A 26802-nucleotide genomic window follows, 5' to 3' on the forward strand; every position below is an offset into this window, starting at 1 on the left:
TGCTAAAACATTCACTTTGTTAGTCTTGGTTTCTTTTACGGAGCATAAACATTAAAGAAGCCCTCTTACCAAAATGAAAGCACAGTGCCACTTGAGTCTAGGTTGAGATTTACCTGATTAAAGCTTAGAGAGACCTCTTTATGACGATGCCTCTTGAATTTGGGAGGAAGTTTTCAAAAACTACAGCTGCTTTCCCAGTAGGCTGTTTTAAATTCTTTTTTTTTTAATAACTCATGAACACTGAAGGAAGGCAGATAACTAATGTTTCTGCTAGAAAACAGAATTTTTATTGCAGCCATTTTTCTGTAGTTTGTCTCTTCAGTGCATTGTTACAATGGAGAGAATGTATTCAAATAACAGAAATGACAAGCTAAATGATACAGTAACTAATGTATTACTATGTTCTTTAAAACGTAGCTGCATGTGAATGTCTGCTTCACTGTTTTTAATTCCTTATACAAAGCAGTCACAGGATTTTCAGCCTGCATAGCTGTTTATTTTAATGAGGTTTTGATGCACATCAGCCTTTCAAATTCCATGCGTATTGCAGCTGCTCTGGTTTATTTATTGAGCGTTTCGCACCACGTTCCCTCTCTTTCACAGGGCATGTGGATTAGAGGCTAACAGCCGCTGAGTGGCCTTGGTCAATGTGCTTGGTTTATGTTTCTTTGAACACCATGCCTTTGTTTTCCTTGATGGACGAAGCTTTCCAATAGCCATAGTTATGAGCAATAGAAATGAGAAATGGCGCTGCAAGCCCAGGACCCTTTGGGTATTCTCCTCTTAAATGAGCCTCATCTCGTTTTTAAAAGGCAAACCGTGGACTTATCGATTTCTCTCTCTCCCTCCCTCCCTCCTTGTTATGGAGTGTTGTGAGTATTGTTTTCTCTTAGTGGAGCTGTAGGTTCTGTTGTACCTGTGAACTTTGTTCTTGTTTTAATTCATTCCATTACACATTCTTTCTTTTTTTCCCTGTGTTGTGCATGTTTTGTTGACTGTCTGAAAAGCCTTACACAGTTAACACATGCTCGGCTGGCTTTGTTTTGCCCTCTGCAGACCCTGGGGAAAGTGGGCAGAGTGCAGCAGATCTATTCTGACAGTGACCTGAAAGTGGAGGTGTGTGGCACTTCCTGGACTTACAACCCAGCCGCTGTCACTAAAGTGGCTCCTGCTGGTTCTGCAGTCACCAATGCATCTGGAGGTAACACACACAAACACACACACAAGTGTATATGCACAGCAGCTACTCTGTAATTTATGAGCCTGTCTCAAAAGGTGCCCTAAGCCCTGATGTCTTCCTCAAAGACTCAATATAGAGAGTCTAGCTCTTCCTTGCCACGGGTGGAGCCATGACTTGGGGGACACTTGGCTTAATAACACACGTTTGGGACAGACTCATGCATATCACAGGCTCTATATGTATAGTATGTATGTATTTAACTGTACAATATCTTTAATAATGATCTTCATCTCACACCCCTTACACTGCAGACTTATGATTAAGTCATGATACAGTAGCCTGTATAAATTATACAGTAATAAATTTGAAACCAGGCTGATATGTGATTGTAAATTTGAGGTGTTAAAATTTAGGAGAGTTCAGTGTTACGTCTGTTACTGAGTACATTAATGTTAATGCTTGTTGTTGTTAAATGTCTTTGTTTATCCCCAGAGCGTCTGTCTCAGCTGCTGAAGAAACTGTTTGAGACTCAGGAGTCTGGAGATATTAACGAAGAGCTGGTGAAAGCAGCAGCCAATGGAGACCTGGCTAAAGTGGAGGACATCCTGAAGAGGCCGGATGTGGACGTAAGTCAAAGAATGCACAATGTTGGCAGTGAAAATGCAGCACTTTGTAATAAAGGGCAAGAAAGTTCAGTTCGGAGTATAATTCAGAGTTCTTTTTACCGAGATACCTCTTCAGTGACAAGCATGGGGGCTGAGGATCTGTGTGTATAGAAGAATCACTTTGAACTGCTGCAGTCCTGAAAAGTAGCTTCAGATTTTCTAAGTGAAACCCCCCTGATCAGATCAAACCCTCCATCAAAGCAAGGTGTCTGCTATTATATGTATGAGATTCCCTTGGTCTCTCCCTTGGGCCCACCTGTTTATGGAACGAAACGCTAGAACAGGAGAGTGCTTTTGTAACTCACACTTGGGACTAATATTCAAGGCACATGTAATTGTGTATAATATGGTAATCAGAGTTCATTCTGGGGGTAAAATTTCATTTGTTTGTCCTTGAGACTGCAAGTTTTTACATACTTCTTGATGGGTTCCTATGTATTTTTTTTTTGTTTTTTATCAAATATTATGTTCTTTGGAGTGTGCAATGTAGTTTTAATTATCATATTAATTACATAATGCCATGTTTATTTAAGACATGCAGTTTAACATAGTAATCATTAAAAAAATATATATAATAATAAATTAGTTGCATAGTAGGCAGTGAAAATGGCTATGTAAATGTCATGACATAATACGGCTTTCCACAAATGTCCATTTCCACACTGTCACAATTGTTTTGGATGCCCTGTTGACCTCAGTAGGTCAGATATACACGTTAGCTGCTCTGTAGCCAAGCCAGCCTCACCCCTCCTCTGGGACATAAACCTTCAATGAATCTCTCAGGCCTGCAGAAGGCTCATTACAGTAAAAGGTTTTTGCCTTCTGCTGGGTTTGCTGGCTTCTCTGTGCTGGTGCCAGAGTAGGAAGGCCTGGTCCAGTGCCCTGCCTGATCCTCAGGAGTAATCGCCTAAAGCAGCGCTTCCCAAACAGATGCACACCCCTTCGGTTATTAAACGTCTGGCTCCCCAACCCATCTCACTTCTTTAAAATGTATCTTTTTTTTCTGTTTCAATTGAAAAATGGAAGTAGCACTTTTGACCATTTTTTAAATGTCAGTGCATCTGCTCTTGGGAGTGCTGATCAGAGCACAGGGAGGGGGGAAGAACGAACAGCAGGAAAGGCAGTTATCAGCATGAAGGCACACGTGCATCTGTAAGAGATTCTCTAGCTGGGAAATGAACAGCAAACGGCATACGATTAGCTAAGTACGTGCCGCAGATCACACACATCGCAGCTGATTTCGTTGGAGAAGAACCTGTGTAATTGTGTGGATGGGTAATGGAATTAAATGAAGATTAAATGATGTGTAAATGTTGAAATTTTTTTGGCATACCCCCTGCCACACTTTGGGAACCACATGCACGGAGAGAAAAGGAAAGAGAAGGAGAGAGGGGGGGGGAAGGAGGGGGCAACCGGCCAAGTGATCCGCCCGGCAGGACAAGACGTGTCCCGTGAACGCTCCAGGAGCTACGGCATCAATATTCATGCCATCACACACTGCTTTAACTTACCGCAGTGCTGCAGATCACACAGAGGAGCATTGCAAAGCAATCGTGCACACACACACACACACACACACACACACACAGACAGTCACACACAGTTTGCACTCAGATGCTGAAATGCACACCTACAACTATTAACCTCTTCACGAGTACCCCTAACGCTGGTATGTGTGATTGGTGTGAGTTACAAGAACCAAATCCAATTGTTTTTCACAGCTAATTTCTACATGAATATCACTATGAGCCAGATGTTTAGATTTAACGGATATTTGCATGATATTTTAGACCAGATTTATTGTATAGAAGAGAACAGTGTTTAGGTGCTGTAAAATGTCATAGAGATCCCATTTCTTAATAGTTAACAGTACAAATGTTAAATATCTACACATTGGTGCACACACGTTTCCTATACAAAAATAATGAGGTTTAATTGACCATGGTAAATAAATATATGAAGTATTATAAAATATAATAATAAGATTGTGTTCTATAAATCAGTGTCCCTAGTAATGAAAATATAGAAATACCAGGTATTTTACACAGCAGGAGCCCAGTCAAAACAAGCAGTGTTGAAGATTTACATTAGCAGTGCACAGAAAGCATGGGCTCATTAACTTGATTAATGTAAATATAATGCTATTATCTGATACTGTACTGTATGTGGAAGGTATTGATCAGTACTGCCCAGCGCTATATTCTCCTGAGCAAATGTGGTCCGCAGAAAGTGCTAAATACAAAAACTACACACAGGCATTGCTAATCATACGGCGTTTTACATATGTACAATCACATATACTCTCCTGCCTTTCTCTTCCAGGTAAATGGCCAGTGTGCTGGACACACAGCAATGCAGGCGGCCAGCCAGAACGGCCACGTGGACGTGCTCAAACTGCTGCTTAAACACAACGTGGACTTGGAGGCTGAGGTAATCTGGTGCACCAAGCACGATTCATCTTATTGTCCTCAACCTAGTCCTTTGTCCCTCAACAGCCTTAATGGAGTGGTGCCTCTCTTTTAACCTGAATTGCATTTAGGACCTGAAAAGCAGTGATGTGAAGCTGATTGAAAGCAGTGAGATGCAGCTACTCATATTTAAACCAGCAGATATGTTTCCTTATGTTTTCAATAGCCCTCTAAGGGATCGCTCTTGTCCTTAGACCTGAGTAGGCCAGCGTGAACATCTGGGCTGAAACAGTAAGGATGTAACAAATTTAACACTGAGAGAGAGAAGCAGTGGATAGGAAGTGTATATACATTTTAGGAGATGCAATTTCTGGGGCTTAATTTAAAATCAAAGCCTTTATGCGTAGTATGTGGTTTAGTTAAACATTCTGCTGTTGCCATTTGTAGAATTGCGCTTTTTCTAATTAATATTTCAACATAAAAAAAGATGAGAGGACATAAGTTTCCTATAAATATATATAAAATATAAAGGTCTTAAGAAAATGTGCAGTCATTATCCCAAACACTAAACTAGACGGTTTGTAACATCTCGTTAAAAATTGTTGGTGAATTGTGTCAACTCCTGTAAATGATCAAACACAGCGAGGAATTAGAATTTGAAACACTAAAATCGTTTCTGCTGTCCTAAGAGAAATATACTCGCTGAATAGAATGAGAACTATGTACTCCTCATAGGCAAGTTTTAAGCATATTACTGCAGTAATTACTTGAGCTGCATCGGTCCCTGTTATTGCTACAAGCTGCGATGTTTCCCCTTCTATTTTCTTTATAATAAGTCCTGTAATATAATTCTAAACGTTATTTAACTCGCTACAAAAATGTTGCTTTCCGCTGCCTGTGCTTAGACTATTAATCAGACTCTTAATTTTTGAGGAGCTTATCTCCTTTCTCTAGGAAAAGGTATTGTGTGCTGCAAAAATGCTTTTGTTCAGTTTTATAGGGCTTGTCTGACACAGAATCAGATTTGGTATCTAACAGAAAAACAAATCAGCTTACCGTTTTCTAAACTATAACCTAAACTTTAAAGTTCAGCCATCAAAAGGACAATTTTTGCATGTTAAAGCCTGTGTGTGTAAGGTACATATTGACTAAAGGAGGAGTTGTTGTCTGAGATCCTCCAGTGCCCATATTAAGAGCAGAAGCAAACGTTAGCATGCAGCTACTGCATCCTCTGTTTACTTATGAGGATAGAGGGGGGGAAAAGGACTGTACACTGGGAAGTCAGGCATTGTTATTCCGCACATGTGACGGGTTCTCCACTCACAATCAAAGGGGAATATTTATGTACTGGCATCTGGTGGTATTCTGGGGCCGAGAGGTGTCTGTTGCTGAGGAGCAGGCCGTTCCTGCCGTTTGATTTGATTGCATCCTTTTAGCAAATGTTTGGTGTTCCCTTTGTGTCCGGTCGTCTGTTATGAATAGAATCAGTCGTTGACAGGACCACAGCTGTCATGATGGTGAAAGAGGGAGCTGAGAAATGATTAAGTGTATATGCAGTCGTTTGTTAGAAAACCGCTGAAATTGTCTGCCTCGGATATCACCACTCAAACGTCTGGACAAACCTGAATGCAGGTTTTTCATAATCTTGAAATTTGTTCCTAAGACGTGAACAGAAGTGTTGCCTGCGTATGGACCCCCCCCCCCTCCAAATAAATTTAGAGTTAACAGCACACTTGGAAGCAGTTTTCAGCAGTCAACAAAAAGCTTCCCAGGAGGAAGCTAATGAAGGTGTTTGAGAGAACGTCAAGAATGTATAAAGCTGTATGACTGCAAGAGGAATGGCTTCTTTGAAGATTTTGAAATGTTGTTTCTTCGTCTTGTCTTCACTGTTATTCTGAAATATGAGAACACAGTGAAAATATAGAAACTAAATTTGTGAGTAGTTACTCATCAGTGCTCCATATCTACAGTTGCCTTAACAAATGTTATTTGCTATGACTAAGACTAGACAGGCTAGCATATTTATAGATTAATTGGGGAAATTGGCAAACTGCATCCAGCATTCAGAAAAAGCTTGGGGCTTAATTTGTGGGAAACAATTGCTTGTAAATTATAAAGTCGGTCAGAAAAATTGCACATCAATAATTTTGTGCAAGTCATTCACCGCTCTTTATAATCCCGTCTGACCTCGGACATAAAGCATTCCTATGGTTATTAGCCACATACCAGAATTATTTTATCTATGTACTCTCGTTTCTGAACTAACTGCCGTGCATTTTGTGAAGGATAAAGATGGAGATAGAGCAGTCCATCACGCTGCGTTTGGAGATGAGGGCTCAGTCATAGAGGTTCTGCACCGAGGCGGCGCAGACCTGAATGCCAGAAACAAGCGCAGACAGACCCCGCTGCACATCGCTGTCAATAAGGGCCACCTCCAGGTGGTGAAGACCCTGCTCGACTTCGGCTGCCACCCCAGCCTTCAGGTACTACAGCGTGTACATATTTAGAAAAGTAAATCGTGATCATGCTAGTATCCACCCAATATAATGGTTAATCTCAACCAATATGATTTTAGATAGTGTCTTCATTTGAAGGCAGTTTTATTAGACTTTGAGAAATGACTGATACTTGAATGGAAATGATGTATTGTAAACAGTGTTTAAATTAATCCTTAATTAATTATTAAATGAATCCTTAATTAATAATCCGTATTAATTCCTGCTCCTACCTAGTTGTCCACTTTAACTGTTATGCTTCCACTTACTCTAAGCTCCTACTTAGTGCAATATATATATATATTGTATATGTTTAAGTGGCATTTTTTAATGATCTGAAGAGCAGTGGTAAGCACAGACATCTAAGAATTGCAAACACACTTGTATTCTTTCTATTCTCCCCTTCACTGCCACTTGCTTTGATTTTGTTTGAATGTTTTACGCAGCTCTAAGCTTCTGCTTTTGCCTTCCATCAAACCATCTCTTTTTTTTTTCCCTGGTAGAGTTTTGTTTTTTCCTCCCCTTTTTAAAGATTCTTTTTGTGGACCTCCACACTGCAAATTACACCTCCATGCTTGGGATATTTACCCCTTTATTTAGTTGTGAAAAATCATCAAATTATCATTTTTACCATGAACTGAACCTCCCTCCATCAGTTAAATAAATGCTTGTAATTTAAAGCATACTAGACTATGAGGTTTATTAATATTCTGATTAGTCCGCTTGCACTCGTAACATTTTTTTCTCCTCCTGAGTTATGAAGCTAATAAATGTAGGAAATTTGCAGAATATCTTAAGCTTATAGAATGTGCTTGCGCTAGCCCTGGCAGGAAAATCTCCCACTTCTTATTAAACCAACAAATAACAGGAGAGAGAAAGTAGCTTGCTTGTTCATATAGGAGCTATAACACCAGAATTCTAAATTAATATGGGACTTGGTGCTGCCCCCTGTAGGATTCAGAAGGAGACACACCTCTGCATGATGCCATCAGCAAGAAGAGGGACGACATGCTCTCGGTTCTGCTTGAGGCTGGTGCTGACGTCACTATCACCAACAACAATGGCTTTAATGCACTACATCATGCTGCACTGCGTGGGAACCCCAGGTATGGCTGCCTCTATGTTGTATTAGCGGTTTCATTTGATTCTGTTGTGTTGTTCGCACTGAAATATTTATGGATTTGGTATGATGAGAAAAGTGCACGTTGGTTATTTTTGTATCTGCTTGATTTGGAACCATGCTAGGGACACTAACATTTGTGTCCATATACAAAGCACTTGAGCATGACCTGTGACTAAAAACAAGAACAGATAGTGTGCTCACATGTTCCTCGTATTAAGTGCGTTATTTTGTTTATTTATTTATTTTTGTGGACTGAGCACAACAGCTGTTGGGGATTTGGCACAGTTTGTGCTGGTTTTGGGACACTACAGTCACCATCCTGCTCTCCCTGACCAACATTCCTGTGGCACCAGGATGCTAGCAATCGTTTCTATTTTTTCTTTCTTTCTTTTTTTTTTTTTTTTTAATCTATCTCTCCTTCAATCTCTCAGCTGCAACTTGGGGGTCCTCTTTATTGACTTTTGGATGAAAAAGTGCCCATGTCAGTGTTTATGGCATGCTTGTACAGTGGAAGCTTGCTTTGGACTTAAGCCTCATCCCATCGTCATCAGAAAGTCCTGAAGATATATAGCCCTGCTCTAGCTCACCATTTACTCTTATTTCTCGCTTGAGTTCCCACCGCTGCAATCTTTTCCGAGCAGCCCTCAGGCCTCTACTGAGCCTGCAGTTAAAACTCAGGCCCCCTTTAAGATAAACTCTGTCCCTTTAAGTAGAGCTTGCTGCCTTTGAAGGCCTGTCCTGAGGTTGCGTCCTAAGTGTGTCTACTCTGTGGTCTCCAGCGCATACCCCCCCATTGCGGCCTGTGGCGCTGTATTTCAGTGGTTGTCTAGTCGCCAAGAATGTTTAGCCTTGTTTCTTTACAGCTACATCTTGTAATCTTTTTTTTTTTTCCTCCAGAAATTTTTTTTTTATTTGTTGCTGATATTTTGGGATGTCCTCGCTGTCTTCTGTAGGCTGCAGAGTCATTATATTAGTTTTGTTGAAGAGTTTATATTTGCACACGTGTGTTTATCCTGAAATTAAAGTAATAGTTGGGCCTTAGCTGTGCCGTTCTCATGGTGGCCTAAATGCTTTCAGTGCTGGTGGGCCAGTGGATACTCAGAGAAACTTGGAACACCACAGAGGAATCCCAAACAGAGAGACAAATCACATGAACCCGAGCTGATGCCAAATAATTTGAGTAGCAAACGTCAACACAGACACGTGTCCCACTCTAATTCACAGCGTTGTCACATTCAGATGTGTATATATTCATGCATTATTTTTTAATAAACATTTTCATAGCATTACCAGGAGCTCTTTATGTCTTTTCCCCTATAAACTCTCAAACATAAAAAGCTTGCCCTCAGGCTTTTATGCAGCAGAGTTGATTTTGAATGTTGACGAGGTTTGCTTTAAAGATGTCTCCTTGCCGCTCACATTGTTTAATCTGTGGGTTGAAGTTCTGTGAAGGGCTTTTGGTTATCCACACGTTCCTCTTCGGGTGTATGTTTATTGCAGACTCCTGGTTCCTCTCCGTGGCTCTCTGTTCAGCTGCTGGAAGCCAGTGCTGCTACAGCACTGTAAACAATACGATTAATAGCCCATGACTTACAACAGCACTTCTAACAGGCCCTGCCGAAGCAGGCACTGCACACTTTATAAGTCTTGGGCTCCTTTTTTAACTCCCCTACAAATGGGCTCACTTGTTAATTGGCACAATCCCATCATCTGATACACCACTGCACGCAAGCACATTTTGGAGATTTTGGAGAAAAAAAAATAATTATATAACAATTTCTGATAACTTTCTCCATCAGCTCTCCAGCTCAGATGATCCCCTCTGTCCCTTCTATCCCTGAATATCACATCAGGGATCACTGTCAGCCGATGACCAGATATGCAGCCGTGTTATGGCCCTCGTGTAAATTACTGGGGATACTTTTTTTGTGAATAATTGACCTGTAGTAAATAAACTGAAAGCTGATTATTCTCTGGTTCTCTGTAGTCTGAAATGCAGGAAAGCTTGATGGTGGGTTTTTAATTTTTCTCCCCATCATGGTTCTTTTTTTTATACAATCTAAGAACAAGCGCTGACTTTAGTTCAGATCCGCTAAGGTTTAAAATCACGTGCTTGATTTAATGGCAAAAGTTCCTTTGAAGGTCATGTGCCATAGAGATGCTTTATATTCATGCTGCTTTGCGTAATTGGCATTGCTCCATCAAGCCATGCAGACACAACAGGGTCAGCATGACATGGTAACGAATTTGAAGATTTAATTGGGGACAGAATTATGATGCGGTGTACCGGAGAAGGAGAACAGGAACTCACGGCAGAGATGAGGGAAGGGAAGAAGAGCTCATCTGAAAGACCTAGCAGTGCCTTGCCTATGTTGCAGCACTGTGTGAGAAGATCCTGATCTGACTGGTTATGATTTGTGTGCATGTGTCTCTGTGTCTAAATGGGTGTGCGTAGCCCCCCACACTCTATAGCATCTGGCTTTCATCTCCACTCTTCTCCCACTGTTTGTGAGCAGGAGGATTATTGAGAGGCAGAGAGGCTACCGAGCCCAGGCGTGTCGCAGTGAGCTCATGCTGTAGCTCTCTCCCCCCTCTCCCTCTCTCTTTCTCTATCTCGTGGTCTTGGTTGTTCACGTGTGTTTTCACCCCATGGTCTAGCGCTCCTCTGCGCCATGCTGCATCTCAAAATTTTATATTCAGCGCAAGGTGTCCCGCCCAGCAAAAATGAATATCCCCTTCACTTTATTTAGTTCTAAGGACAGATCGGACACCATCTCTTGGATGATATCTGATTTTAAAGAAATAGTTAGCAAAGGTTTTTGCTTGATAAGTTTTATTTGTCAAGGTGCTCCAGGGTCATTACTTTCCAGGCATTTTCTTGAGCATATAATGCGTTTACTAAGTCATTTGCCTTTTTTTACATGCTAAATAAACACAAAAGACATTTCAGTCACAGCAATTATTAGGATTAACAAATGGAGTGATCCAGAAAGTTCCTGGTGTCATCAAAGCATAGCTACAGCTGGTTGAAGGGGACCAAATCCATTGAAGAGGTGATTTGGTTCCATTTTACCAGCTTTAGCAAAGCATTGAAATTCGTTACACAAGACGGATTTGAAATCTCTCCATCAGCCATTGCGCTGGTTTGAAGGGCTTGACCGGACAGTCCAGCTTCCTGAAATCAGATGAGAACTCCTGTGGAAATATGTAACTTCATCATTATCCAGTAAGGCTAATAGAAACGAAGGAACTCCCTCTGAACACTGGCACAGGACGGGTTGCGTCGCAGTCATTTTATCGATGTCCCGCTGCATCTCAGCACCCTCACACCCTCTAGCAAGCGGTATTCCCGTTGCTGCCTCCTTTTCCTCCCCTCCAACAGTTTCTCAATCTTTTGCGAAGAAAGAAAAATTGCACCCAGAGAGGAAAAAAAAAAGGATAATAATAATCTGTCGTGGTACACTTGAGTCACATGTCCGGGAGTCATGTAGCAATTACAGCTGCTGATGGATGGGGCCTGGTGTGGGCATAGTGCTGCTTAGTCTACAGAGATGTGCTGCTCACTCAGTAGCAGTTGTCACACTCTTAACTTTTACCAATATTGTCGTCCCGGGGTACATCGCAAAGCCTTGATAATTTTTCAGCTTAATTCAATTATGGAGAGTGCTGGAGCGGAAGCTCCTCTGAGACCGCTCCCATGCTGAAGTTAAAATAACAAACGCAGATATTCCAGCTTCCAGCAAGCATGTGGTTTCGACAGGTACTATCAAAGGAAATGATTGTGCTTTGTAATATTTCACTGGCACTCAGTACGCAAGAAAGGCCCAGGCGATGTTCTGGCGAATGTAAATAAAGTGACTGCGCTTCAGCAAAAAGGAAGCCTGTCTAACTGGACGTCTACCGTGCTTGTGTGTTTGGGGTCACTGCTGCTTGATATGGTGCTCGTTAAGCATGGATCGGTAAAGAGCTATTTACACCACCTATCCCCCTCCCCTTAGTAGACAGACACTTGCTGAAACATCCTGGGCAAATCTCTTCCCCCAAATACGCTCGGCCATAAGTGGGCAAAGGCCAGGGACAGCAGCTGAACATTTTATAATGTCAGCATCTGCTGTGGGTGTCAGTCATGCTGAGGTTGGGGGTGAGAAAAAAGAGAGGGATCACAGCTACACAGCTGACAGGAATGACCCATACAGCAAGCACTGCACAAAATTAGAAAGAGCAGTAGACAACAGAGGAGAGACTGGAGTGTCTGTGACAATTCAGAAAAATGGGCCACATTCTCTCTCAGGCCCAATCATGACCAAAATTGTTGGCTCTTAATTTTATGGGAAAGATGTCCTTTATGTTCCCTGCCATTTTACGCTGATAAAAACAGCTTGCCGTAACAACCTATATTTAGTCACAGCAGCTTTTTCACCATATTTATACTCATAAATCAAGTATGACCTCAACCAGGGAAACAATGTAGAGCATTACAACGTAAAGTTTCATGTAGAAGTAGGTTGAAAATTTCAGCTCCTCTTTATAGTGGGAAATCAGGATCATATTCTGCTTTCTCTGTATTTACTGCATCTGCTGAACTTCTAAATATTTTTACTTCCGTCTTCGCTCCTGTAAAATCAGTGATTTATAAACACTGGTGAAGCATTTTTACCAGTATTAGAGCATGACACACACTGCATGTCTGATGCCGGCAGAGAATAGCGTGCAGCCCCTGCCCTGTCCCCCTAACACCCATCCACTTTTTGTTGATGTGGGCGACAATCGAAATCAGCTGACGGTCGGACCTGACTGATCCTGCATTGTCACTTTTCCATGCCCTAATCTGACTGTTCTGTAGCACACCAAAGCATTTGGCAAGCCTTGCAAACGTGAACAATGGGGCCTGGAATCATAGACATAGTGGCTGGGGTATGCAGTGCTGCTGGAAGGGGTGGGGGGTGTGAGAGGGGGGTGGTGGGGGTCATTAATGGCCATGAATGGTGTGGTCAGCCATGTTGTCCTGCATTGTAGGGAAGCCGTAGGTTTATAGCCAGATACTCTACACCTTTTTGGAACTGTCAGCAAGTTCCAGAATTTTTTTCACATGCAAGAATCAAATACATTGTCCCCAGCTCACCTCCTTTTGTTGGGTTTGTAGGCAAGTGGAGGGACCTTTGGAAAAGATTATGGTATTAATCTTTGAGACTTGCTCTGACATACCAGTACCTCCATGGAAGTTGAGACTAAGTTGCAACTGGCAACAATTCAAGACTCATAATGCAACAAACTTAACCAATAATGAAGTAAGACGCTGTTCCAGTTGCTAGTTTTCTTTTGTAATATTGCTTGTTGATCATTACAGTGACTGGAAACTGCTCCCTCTGCAGATATACGATGTCATATACTTGGCAATTTGCGCTTTGCTCCATAGAGTGTTAAACGTTACTTTAGCCATCCTCTGAAAAATTTGCACGTTGCATGCTAAACAACCAATTGCAGCAAGCATCCAGCAAATTGCTTCTTCTAAAGGAGGAGGGTGGTGATAAGGTCCTTCATAAGAAAATGTAACTTCCTCTAGCGCATATACTGCAGAAAATCCCACCCCCCCAATCATCTCGGCATACTTACGTTTATCAATCCTTGTAATGAAGAATGTTAATTGAGAGTAAAGTCCTAATTTGAGGATCAGCACCTGACCAAGAATACATACTTCTTTACATTCCATAGCTGTCATATGTTCATATGGGCACATAAAGAAGTATGTACACCAAGTAGGCAACTCCAAGGATAACACAATGCCCTTAGCTGTTTTGATCTATTCTGTTAGCATTTAATTTACAGTGCTTTTCTATAAACCAGTGTTTTATATTCTGCGAAAAAAAAACCCAGCAGCTTGGCCCCCTCCCTCAAAACCCCATTACACAATGCAGTGGTATAATAACATACTATAGTGTAAGGTGAGTTTCAGTGGTGCTGTGCAAAAGAGGTACAGACTTGTTCTCACCCCAGAACCATCAGAACTGGCTGTTCTCCCCAGTACACATTTAGATGTGTTCAGGTCCACACAGTGCCGTCTGCTCCAGTGACCCTGGTTGTCCTCTAGAGATCTGAGAGAATCCATAGGGAATACAGAAAAGAACAACGCCCAGGACTTCATTTGCAAATAATTAAAAAAAAAAAAAAAAAAGGCAAAATAAAAGACACAGACGACAGCGTCCTTGCCATTTGGTCCCAGCACTCCTTAAGATCCTCGAAAGTTCACCACACCATCCTAACAGTAAAGGCACATTCTACAGTTCATAAACCTCCCATGCACGGCACACGTTTTGGCTTCTTCACGCAATCTCTTCCCTTACTTACTCACACCCCTTGACTTTTCCACTCTTCATCACCCGGCAGTTGTCTGTCTGACTGGACGTATGTCAGACTGGTTGCTGATGTTTGAAAACGAGGTTGATCCAAGTGGAACAGGAAGCTATTGTGAGTGGGATTTGGGCTTTAGGCACAGAGACCAGGCCAGAGGTCACATGCAAGGGCTAATGCCCACTCAGCACTTGTGGATTGGACTGGTTGTGCTGAATTTTTTTTTTCTCGTTTCCTTTTTTTCTTTTTACGCCTCTCTTTTCTTTTAGTAGCTCTTGTTACTAATTTTAGCGGTGCCTTTTACGTCGTATTTATTCTAGAAGCAGCTGTTCAGCAGTGAAGCTAGATGCTAGAGATCAATGATGGTTTGAGTGGTTGTGTAAAATGTTCATCAGCTCTCTAATGAATCTTTGCTTTAGCTCCACACATTCCACAAGTCAACGCTGGCCCTCATACCACCCCCACCCCCCACACAACCCCACCTCAATGAAGCCTGTCAAACCCCAGGCCTGTAGGAGAGGACAAGGGTGGAAAAATAGCAGAAAGGCACTTAGACATGCTATTCTGGGCCATGGTGAAAATCCTGGATGAGTTTTAGTGCTTCACAGGGTTAGATATGTTGGCGTGGCATGACTGAACTGAGCAGCTAACGGTTGGATGCCTTGTGACGCCACAGTGTTAGAAAGGTTTGGAATTAAGAGGGAGACCAAGGTGTTAAAATGTGACGTCCTGTTTAGGAAATGTCACAGAGATCCGAGAGATCTGAGGAGCGGAGTGAATGAGGGAGGTTTTCTTTCAGGTTATGGCCACATGCCATGGACTCAAGTGAGGAAGAGGGGTGTTTGCTCCCTAACATGCAGCAGGGGAGGTGGCACTGCAGCACAATTGCCCTGCCCCTGCCTAGCGATTAGAGAGCATGCAGAGAGTCACACTGTGAAAGTGGGTTATTATCCTGGGTGTCATGGGTTCAACGACTGACACATATAACCAAAAGCCGCCCTGTCAACTCACCTCGCCCTCCCTGCTCCCTCCCAACTAGAGAATTAATACGGCACCACAGCTGTTTTCTGTCAATCTGTCCTTACACCACTCATTCTTATCTAAAGCTCACATCCCACCACAATGTGTCCATCAGCATCTATCCAGATAATATGCATCTTTTCCTCCCTACCGTGATCAGAAACTGTCCAGAAACTCCAAAAATGTTCCAGAAAATGAAAGGTGACTGCCACAAAAAAAAAAATAAAAAAAAGGCAAGGCAAGGTGTGTGACTGTCCCAGCGGAGAACTGTATTCCATTTGGAAGTATCTCAAAGTGGAAAGGTCCAAGCCATTTTTAGAGACGTAGAGATTTTTTTTTTAAAAGAAGGAAAAAGTAGAAAAAGAAGAAAGATCCACAGAATAGTGGGTTTGAGTTAACAAGTCTGTCATTAGATAGAAGTAATGCTGCAGCCATGAGGGGCTAATGAGCCAGAGAGTGCTGTGCTGCAGCAGCTTGCTGCCTGGACAGCACTGGAATTGCGTGAGGTGGGAGGGGGGTGGGAGGAGGAGGAGGAGGAGTATGAAAGAAGAGCGAGTGAGTACACAAGCTAGCAAATCCATGTGGATGGTTGCAACTTCCCATAGTTACACCTTCACCTGCTTCCACACCGTCTTTCCTGAGAGAGGTTGTTCCTGCGAGTTGAGACGGGAAGCCCCCCGTCGCCTTCCCTGAGGTGCTGTCGGAGAAGTACTTCTTTTTCTTCCGAGTGCACTGCTGCAGAACAGTAAATTCCACTCCCCCTTTTGCCGACCATGCTGCACGTACATACGCAGCACCCGGCTGATGAGCCATGTGGTTTCTTCCGCTGCACGTCCGGAGGCAAGAGAAAGAGGCAGTGACGGAAAGGCGGAAGACATCAGCGTAGACCGTCCGGGTCTGGTTGGTTAGGGTAAAGTCTTGTCCGGAGAGAGGAGGGCTTGAGGGAGCATATATTACTTGTCAGCAGAGTTTCCCTCCACTCTGTGCTCCTCCCTTTTTTTCCTCCTCTTTTTTGAGTGTGTGAAGAGCCATAACGACCTCCGGAGTTCTCCAGCTGCTGCAGCCATCGCATGCCGACTCGCTGAATCAGCTGCTCTAACCGGGGGGTGGGGTTGGGGGGGAGGTAGTGAGAGAGTGTGGTAGAGAGAGGCAGTGTGCAAGTCTGCAAGAGGGAGGGGAGGGGAGCAGAGCGTTTGAGCTGGAGAGAGAAGGCACCCTTACCTTTAGGAGGGGAGGATAGGCATCATGCTGACACGAGGAGCTGCCACTGCTGCTCTGAAACCCAGCAGATAACTGCAGCACTTTCCCTTCTCCCATCTCTCTCATGCGTGTGTTCAGGGCAGGTTCAAGACAGTTACAGAAACACGGCTATGCTCAAGAATAGCTTAGTTCAGACATTCTCTTCCCTCTTTATCTCAGTTTACAGAGACTATTTTTTCCATTTGACGTTTGCTTCGAATATTTCTGTAAAACTGCGTTTTCTGTTGTGAGCGGCTTCTTTCACAACACTGATCTGTCTTTTTATTTGGGGTGTAGCACATCCATCTGGCTGATGCATCTTTACCTCCTCATTTTATATATAGTGGACTTTTTTCTTGTGAAAAATCATTCCCTAATTAAACAGAGAATTTGGCCTGTCCTCAGAACGCTGTCTTTTGTAGGACTGAGGTCAAAGAGCAAGTGCCAATAGTGAAAAGCAGGCCAACGTCAGTGTCCCCTTTCCGCAGAGCAGAGAAGTAAGCCATTAGCACTTTACAGCCAGGAAAGCATTTGAAAAACGCTCACATCAGTCACTAGGCTCCTCTCCTCTGTCTCGTTCACCTCCCTGTGACCATATTTAGTCAACCAGTGCAAAAAATAACCCCCCTCTTCACCCTCCAAGGCAGTCTCCCCCTCCCTGCCGCCACACAGATGCATGCACAAGCTCCGGGAAGCCTCCCATCCAACTATTGATTGTGCATCCTGCAAGACGAGCAGCTATCCTGTGTTAGCGCAGGACCTCCTTGCCTGGCTGCCATTCGCTGCTCTATTTTTAGTACTGCCAAATAAAGTGGTCTCTCGTGGTCCCACTTGTATTTCCCTTCACTCCTTTCCCCTCCCTGCATTTCTCAATGCTCACCCCCACCCACAATTTTTTTTTATTGCATCTTTTGAACTGCCCCCCTCCCTGATCTCTTGATTCCCCTTTTAAATAGCACTGGAACTATGCTGCATATGGTACAGTAGATCTTCCCTCTGCTAACTTCTATACTTAGTAACATACTCAGTTGGTGCGAAAGAGTGAGAAGGAAGGCTAACAGCAATTGAGGACTTGTAGTTGAGGGCAATGTGGCTCAGACTTGTTACTTTGCCAAAGATAGTTCAGCTATTGTCTTTTCCAGCAACTTGTACACAGCATACAATTTATCTCAGTCCTGGGCCACTCACAAATGTTACCTCAAGGGTACAGATTGTATTCACTCCTTCTGAGCTTTTATTCATTTTCAAGTGCTACATTCTGGCTTCTTGATACACAGCCACGAAAATATCTGTTTTATTAGAAAGTCCTGTTGCAGAGCTTAACTCCCAGTTTTAGCAGCTAGCAGAGTTCTGGTTTTATTTTTTAATTCTCACTGTCTTTTCATCTGTTGTAGCAGCCTGCTGCCTTCTGTAATAATGTAGCTCTCATGCTCTCACAGCTAGCTAACACCAACAAAGGTCATTTACACTGTTGAAGGCACTAACTAATCTCTCAAAGTAATGTTTTCCCACAACTTAGCGTAATGTCCCTGTTAAATAATAGTATGATGCTTCAAGTAGTAGCTGACCTAAGGATATTCTTGGTTTTCCTCCTTTGGCACTTTACATAATGCTGGACTAGCACCTGCATAAACCTTAGTTGTATGAGCACATGATAACTTATTTAAAGAAGAGAAAAAGGTAAAAATTGAATTCAAAATCATGTTCAAAATAAGCAGTGAGTTCAGCTTATTCTCCTATGACTTTTTAAAGATTTTTTTTAGTGTTATATTACTCAGTATACATAGCAATTAATTTTGTGGATGCTTCTTTATTTTTATTTTACCTAAGACTTTTATCTTAATACAATTCTTTTCTTATTGTATAAATTGCACTTCAATGAATGCATAGTGTCTGATGTATTGTTATTCAATTCCCCTGTATTTATGAGTCTTACAAGGATTGACTATTTGCCAGGTGTAATGCACAACGCTGACTAATGCTTGCCCTCAAGGCTCAGACCACCGCTGAACACGGGCATTAGAAATGCAGCATTTCCACCAGCCTTATCAATTTAGGTGAGAACTTGTTCAATCGTGAATGCTTTAGGTAGTATGGATAGTACGGCCTGTATCGAGTGGAACACCAGTGATATTAGCGCGCATGTAAGACATTAATTCTATATTTCCTTCATTCATTTCCGGTAACTGTTTTATCCTGTTCAGTCTCGTGGTGGATCCGGCATGCGTTTAAGACGCCCATAAGTTAATATCAGATATTTAAAGTGGAGGGACATGTAGTCCCTGTTCTGGAATATCAATTTGGACTTAATGTTGTAATTTTGTATTTATTTTTCAAAAAGCCCAAGATGGAGAAAATGAATGTGTTGTATTTAAGTAATAATTGCACAAACTGCACTTGGTAAAAAGTCCAAACTTCTTAATAAACAGAGCATTCAAATAATATCTGAATTTAGTTTAGTATCACGGCAATGTGGCCTGACTGGGAGTTAGTAAGAATGCAGGCAAAGTTGTTCAGTATTAGCATAATACATTTTGAGAAATTGTCTGGTATCTAATTAGTGCAAGTTTTAGTATGTGGTTTTTTTTTTTTATTTTTTTTTTTCCCCCTTCTGTCTCAGTGTGTATATAAAAATTTCGTAATATCTCATTAAAACAAATTGTATTGGTCTTCTTTTTTTCTTTCTGAAGCTGATGATTTCAGCAGGTATTGTTTTATAATTAGCAACAAGAAGAGCACATAATATTTCAACAACAGCGAACTTACGATTTTTAAGGCTGGCACAGGACAGATTAAGATGCCGTTCGTTAGTCGGAGATGGAATGAAGCTATCGAAATACTATCATCAATATAATCTTGGTAGCATATTATACTTTTTAAATCAGTATTCATACATGTGACTATCTATATCTGTCTGTAAAAACGGTATCGTGCAATGACTGGGCTTGGACTTCAGTACAAGGAAAAGCTCCCACAGGCATTTCTTCTCAATTTGGAAACCCACCGAGTAAGTACTAAGATCAGGTACCATTGTAACAAAAAATCTCATCAATCACATCAATACTTGTCTGCTGGGGGTTGAAAAGGTGAATGGTCATGATTTGTGAAAGTTTCAAACAGGGTTTTTAATTACCCACACCCTCAGGGTGCAAGAGACAAATGAGTTTCTTAATGTTATTGGTTGCTGATTCATATTGACATAGCTGTTAAGACTGAGTACACTTGCTTTTGTTTTTTTCCCTCAAGCAAACCCCTGTAGGGTGGCGAGTGTTTACGACATTGCTGTGAAAAGTATATAGAGAAATTAAGGCAGCAGTCTTGACTCTTGAAAACTGCCATGAGGTGAGGTGGTTTTAAAATGCTTATTATTGACATTGCCCTTTTGCTTTTATATTGGTATGCCACTTTCAGAACTCTCTTCACTGCAAGGACTGTAACTCAGAAGCGTGTGTGAAACGATTCTGCAAGTGCTTTTCGATACACTTGGTTTGAAAAGTACATTTTCTATCCGTTTTTCTCTCTCTCTCTCCCTCCTCCTCCACCCCTTAAGCGTTCCATCATTGGGGAGGCTAAAGCTGCTGAGCGGCAGACAGCATAAAAGTGATTTACAGAGGGCCGACCCGAGTGCTGTTGGGGGAAGCCTGTGGCAGCCGGTCTCTGAGCCCCTGGCCATTGTTCCACTCTGCCCATTTGCGGCAGTAGCTGCACCCCACTCTGATCTCTCACCTCAGTTTACTGTCTTTCTAGACATGAGGAGTATGTTGCAAGAAACACTCTTGAATACTGAGGCTGCTCTGTGCTTCTTTTTTTTTTATGTGCATTGATTTAATTTGGTTGCTTTTGTTTGAGGCAGCGAAGGGATGATAAATGTTTGTTCCCAAAGGTGCTTAAATGCCTTTTCAGAATTTGTCTTGAGGTGTGCAGTATATAGGTCTCTGAGGTTTTTTTTTTTATTTTTTTATTTTATTGTTGGGCTCTGTGGAATCATACGGAGCATGCTTGACGTGAAAAAGAACGTACATAAGTGTCAGCGTTTTCACGTCAGCACTTTCATTCATACTGATGAGTCCAGTTTTATCAGCCAGCCCCTAAAATAGAGCTTGCAAATAAGTGGTTACTATATTTATTAAGGTTTTTTTTTTTCTTCTTTTCAAGGTATGAAATCAGCACATATAGAGCAACAGACTGTTTAGATTAATGACTGTGTGAGTTGTATATGAATACACCGTATTGTGAAAATGAAACTCTCAGTACAGTGAGCTCAAAACTGTTCCTGTATTTAACATACACATTTCACCACTAAGCTAAACCACAAGCTGCTTTTCTGGTGTCGTCACTCTCTTTAAAATGGAGCAAGAGATTTGGAGTATGCACATTTCGACCTTTCCCCTACAGGCATGCATCCACCACCACTAGGACAAAGGACTGATCAATGGAGCCAGTACGCCAACGGACAATCTGACACGGCTCCCTAGTGCCCAATCAAAGTGCTTGTACTTCCTTTTGGGGTGGGTCACGCTGTGACTTCCTGCCAATAGTGTCACTAGTCAGTGTTGTAATACCCAGAGACGTGGCTGCAGGCAAGGTTGAAGTTGAACTGAGTGAGAGGTGGGAAGATAGTTCTGAGAGAATGAACAGAAATATTTCTCCTGTGTAAAAGTCTGCACAAATCTGCATCAAAAATAGACTCTTGTCAGTTCTGTTTGACAAAACTGTTGTATACAAAATAATGATTTTTTTTCCCAAGCAAATCAGCTATTGATTTTAGCTGTTAGAGTTCAGAATTTAAAATATAATAATTTCAGCATTTTGATTCAGGTCTCTGTTGATGTAGTAATTTATGAAAATGTTTTTTTTTTTAATGATTTGGCAGCTTACGTAGTGTTTTAGTTTTAATCCCTGTTAGTTTTTGTGTAATGTGTGTAATGAAAATCTTTGGTAGGGTTTTGTAAATATCCCCTTTTTCATCATGTGAATGGATTAACAAACTCCGATGGTACACAGTTAACTGTGGGAAAATCAGAACCAATGTTGAACGCTAATGATTTTTAAGCTTGTTGTTTCCCCATGGCCACAGCCACATCAGTTTTTTCTCAAACTGGAAAGAGGTGAAAAAAATAAATAAAAATGTTAAGTCTCATTTGCACCGGTTTGTAAATATTTATAATTTTGCAACATTTTAATAAATGAATCTAGGCTAATGCTGAGCAAGGTTTTTATGGGATGTGTGTTCACGGTCTCTAGTGCAATTAGTCCCATTCTCCTCCATTAAGATAAGGTTGGCAATATTATTTTGTCAATTCCACATCAGAATTCAGAAGTTTATGGAGGTGTTTTGCCTTTAACACTTGACACTTATGGCTGAAAACTTTATTACGATAAGAAAGCACACAGTTTTATTACCTCTACATTGGAGAGTGAACCAAACCAAAAAGTGAAGACCACCTTTCTGCTGAGGTGAACTGAACTTAGCCACCTCCAGTAAACAGTTTGGAGTTGAAGTGATTTAAGGGCTGAGATTTATAGCCTTGCTATACATCAGCAATGCCTCTTCCATTCCACCCTCGTCGACTGAGCAGCAGCCAGCCACCGATCGAAGACCTGAGTCCCAAGCATTGAATTCTCTATCACATGAAGACAATAATTCTTTACTTTGCCTTTCTCTCATGTGTTATGTCCTTCAGGTTTAAGAGAGCTTTACAGTGCTGGTCCATTGGGTCGTGTGGTACAGCATGGTGTGGTTGTACACCTGAAACTACATTGTGTTGTCACTTCCAATGTCAGGTGTCATACCCCTGAGCCCCTATACTAAATTACTCTCCGGGATACCAAGCATATCGATCCAGAGTGTATAGGTGGAGCTAGAAATGCTGACCTTTGATAGGTCTCCTCATAATGTACAATTACAATCACACTGATGATTTTTTTCAGTTTGATACTAACTAAGGTGGATTGGCGACTCGGTGTCCATGGGTATGAGTGAATTTGTAAGTGTGTGTCACCCTGTGAAAGACTGGCGCCCCCTCCAGGGTGTATTTCTGCCTTGCGCCCAGTGATACCTGGTAGTCTCTGGACCCACCGCGACCCTGAACTGGATAAGCGCTTACGAATAATGAATGATATTACCGAAATTCTGTGAAGCTACTTTGTGACAACATCACTTGTAAAAAGCGCTACACAAATTGATTTGATTTGATATTAAATACGTTATCTGTGTAGGAAATATTCTGTGATATTATTTTCTATGGTTCATTGAAATTTCTTGCTGTGAGAGCCAAGCAGTTTTAAAAGGCACAAGCCTTTTAACAGCATGCCTGGAGGAACAGAGTATATGTAATTGGGTCATGGATATTACTGTGCCATTGGGTCCCTCGTTGACTCGGAACGATTTGTGTAAGAAGGACATATCTGTAATGCTAAGTGAATGCATTGTTAAAGTGAGGTGTCATGCAGGCTGCTCTTCTCCACTGACCTTGTGCCTTTGCCAGCCTAAGAATACAAACTCTCACACTGATCATGGTGTAGACTGCTCAGTGGCAACATCCACCTCTTTAGAAATTCAAAGGTGGCACCCACGTTTTATGCTAATACTGTTAAATCAAAGCACACACCCACTGGAACAATGATGATGAATGCAGAGGAAGGTCACATTGAAGAGAAAATTATGCAAGCCACGACTCATAACAAACCACTCTTTATTAGGTTGCTACCAATGCCCCTCCTTGGCCCTTTTGTAAACGCCCCCACTCCGATATACTCCTGAAAACTATATGTATATGTCTCTTGTATGTACTTAATAAAGGAGCAGTCACTTCACAATCTGTGTCTCCTTTTTAAAAATCTAAAGCCCAACCTTACTAAAGTGTCAGTGTAAGAAAATTAGGTGCCACAGTGATATCTTTGACAACCATTTGAATCAGTTTGTGGTTTGGAGCAAAATGTATGTTCATCTGACCTTGAGACGAAACAGATGTCTTGACAAACTGTTATGATAGTTTGAATAACAGTGTGAGTCCTGGTGTTTGTAACAAGCTGCTTTTAATGGGGAGAAGCAGACCCTGTCCAAACATTTCTTTGCTGCGTGCATCATCACTAAAGTCAAAATGTTGGGTATAGTTGTAGCACGGCTGTGACGTGCCCATTTTTGATGCGATTGTCTCGGGAGAAGAATGCGCCTCTCTCATAATTATTACCCTCCCAGCTGCCTAGAAGAGGTCACTTGACCACCGCAAAGATAGCACTGCATCACGCGGCTTTAGCGCTAACCTCTCAACGGCAGCGAGCTCCCACTCTGTGACAAATTACCGTACGGCTGCACAAGACAACAGGCCGCCGGTGCTCTCCTGAGGGACCCTCGCATCTCGCAGAGTGACCCAGTTCCATCATGCCTCTCCTTCACCTCACTTCCCTCCTTTTTCTTCTCCCCTCTTGTTCTGCATTGACGGCCTCTTAAGCCTCCTAGTTTCCCTGTCGGTGAATCCCTTAAACCTTGCTCCACCCAGCCCCATCTTTGCTCAACTCTTGTCAAATCGATATCAGAATGCTGGAAAAAATGGTCCCTCTGTAAATAAATAAATTTCCAAGCCAAGCATAATTTCCTTGAAGATCTTAAAGGCGGGGCTTGACTCAAAATCCTGCAAATCCTGCTCCTTTTGAACTCCTGTCCGACAGACAAGCTAACTGCATTGCAGCAGTGCCAGCAAGCTGAATTAATATTAATGCCTGCCTATTTCTACCAGCCTGGCAGGGAGCCTGTCAATCCGCCCTGTTACTGGAGGGGCCATCCGTTCATCCAGGCTAATGCCAGGCTAGCCTTGCTCCACAGACATGTGGTCAGTGCTCACGGTTGCAGTACCAAGCGATCAGCCACTTTTATTTATGTTGTTCCCTGAAACGCAAGGCTTTGACTAAAGCGGTGAACTTCAAGTACACCAGCTCTCATAAGCCTGCTGCCCCTCTGGAGAAAATTAACCTACTGGGTGTCAACAGACTCCAAGGGGATAAGCATTTTTTATTTATTTTTTTCCCTTTGCCCAGTGTTAATTTGGGAAATTACTTTGTACATATATGCGTAGTCTTCATTGAACCGTTTTGTTGTTCGGTCTGCTAATGCTCTGCTTTCTGCCATGGAAACTAGAGGAGGACAGGATGAGGACCAGGGTTGATACGACAGATTTTCCTATATGGCTTTAGGCTATGTGCGTTTTTGTGTACAACATGTACACACTGCAGTACAGCTGCTTGGCTCTGCAGCCCTCAGAGTGTGTACAGTGCTGCTGGTATTCATTCTCTCTCTCTCACACTCAAAAAAAAAAAAAAAAAAAACACCATATACTGGCTTTTGCAGAATCCACCCTGTAGCTAAAGCACAACTCCAGAGGCTGCTCAACTCTACTACCTGCCTCATCACTAGCATTATATTGATCTGCTTGCTCTACACGTTCATGTTTTTTTTTTTCTCCTCATCTTGTCCTCCCCTCCTGCTCACCTCTCTGGACATCTTGATCTGGCTTAAGTGTTAGTTTAAGGCTGAAAAAAAATCCATCTTTCCAGCATTTGCTGTATGGTAGCTTTCACTACAGACACACACACACACACACACACACACACACACACACACACATTCACTGTCTAAATTTCATGCTTGGGTTTAAGACACACCCCCCTTTCATTTTATAAGTATGCTTGAATCATATTACATATCCGAAGTAATGGTATCAAAGTACTGTAGTTATTTCATATCTGTGAAAGAAATTGTAGTAATATTCTGGTGTTTATTATATAATTTCTGTCTATTAATTTGTCCATTTTCCGAGGATTGAGCAGTTTTTTGAGGCATACAGTGTTTTTTACATACAGCCAACATACACCTGACATACTAAATTAAAATACTAGAGTATAGCTTTAACGTGACGTAGTGTGAGCGCCAGCTTCCTTCTCCCTACCCCGGGGGCTGTAGTTCTCATTCTTGCTCCCATACCTGCTTTTTACTTATTTATGTACTTACTCACTTTTACTAAATCCCCGTTCTCCAGTTGTAAGAGATCCTCTTTCTCATCTCTCTCGTCAGGTGCTCCAGGCTCGTCTTGCATCTCCCATTACAAGGTGCTGCTGTGCAGATTCCCATACAGCTTTGAGCCATACACTCTGCCCCTAGCATCTGATCTGGGGTCAGGCTCTGCATTTTGCTTGTAATAGAGAGGATCTGGGAGGAGATTTAGAAAGCTGATCCCAGACTCGATCACCTTCCCTGCAGAGTCTCACACACTTGCTTCCTGGGGCACTGTACCCTCCATATAACCTTCAAATCCTGCACAGCAAACACTCCATTAACAAGGCCTGATTTCAGGTCATAGAAATCAGCAGCATTGTCGGAATAGGCTTTATGTTTAAAGTTTCTGCCTTTTTAATTATACACCATTTGTTCTGAATTTTAGAAGACGTCAAGAAAATATGCATTTAGCTTTTAATCAGTTTTTCCAGGTTTTGTTCGAATGCAGTGCATTTCTATCTTCAAGGAAAAACATAAATCTGTTGAAATATTAAAAGAAAATCATGACGACAATCAGAAATGTAAGAGTAGAATAAAATGGAAGCTGCCTGTCTTTGTCTTGCATAAACCCTTTGGTTGACTGTATAAATTAAAAGGTGTATGTTAGATATACTGTATTTTTAACCCCATCCCCTTTTCTTGTTTTCCTCTTTTACCTTTCCTCTTTCTCATATTTATAGTGCCATGCGTGTGCTGTTGTCTAAGCTGCCCAGGCCCTGGATAGTGGATGAGAAGAAGGACGATGGGTACACTGCCCTTCATCTGGCCGCTCTGAACAATCACGTAGAGGTAGCAGAGCTCTTAGTCCACCAGGTAGGCCCTGAAATAGAAACACACATTCTCATTCATGCCTTATTACCCACCCTGCAGCACCAGTAATCCAGCAGGTTTACTCAATCCCTTTTGAAGTGTGAAAGCACTTGTGCGCATATAATGGTCAGCATTAGTTAAGGCTGGTAATTGATCCAGTTAGGGTAATTACAGTTTTACAAGGGCTCTTTTGGGTAAGTCTCATCGCACTCGAGCGATTTACTGAGTCACATACAAGGTACAGCTGAACGAGTGAACAATCTGCTGAAAAGAGCTTTTAGCTCTGTTTAACCCGATGAACCTGATGGGCACCTAGGAGATAAATAAATAAATAACCAAGCCTCTGATTTAATTCTGCCTCCAGTTTAGGTAAACCCAGTTGGCAACAGTCAATTTGTGTTTCGATTTACAGTAAACATTTAATTTGGCATCAAAGAAAATAATAAATTTTATTACAATAAT

General features: G+C 42.0%; 1 protein-coding gene across 6 annotated transcripts in view; it reads left to right on the forward strand.

The window, feature by feature from the left end:
- The window catches only part of LOC136678812 (E3 ubiquitin-protein ligase mib1), a 53232-nt gene that overhangs the window by 13075 nt on the left and 13355 nt on the right, over positions 1-26802 (forward strand). For all 6 annotated transcript variants that reach the window (XM_066656954.1, XM_066656955.1, XM_066656957.1 and 3 more), the window contains exons 9-14: positions 1057-1201; positions 1673-1806; positions 4168-4275; positions 6539-6736; positions 7703-7854; positions 26211-26343. In XM_066656954.1, coding sequence (XP_066513051.1) covers positions 1057-1201; positions 1673-1806; positions 4168-4275; positions 6539-6736; positions 7703-7854; positions 26211-26343 — 870 coding nt within the window. The remainder of the gene's footprint in view (positions 1-1056; positions 1202-1672; positions 1807-4167; positions 4276-6538; positions 6737-7702; positions 7855-26210; positions 26344-26802) is intronic.

This window comes from Hoplias malabaricus, chromosome Y (assembly GCF_029633855.1).
Source record: "Hoplias malabaricus isolate fHopMal1 chromosome Y, fHopMal1.hap1, whole genome shotgun sequence".
Lineage (NCBI taxonomy): Eukaryota > Metazoa > Chordata > Actinopteri > Characiformes > Erythrinidae > Hoplias > Hoplias malabaricus.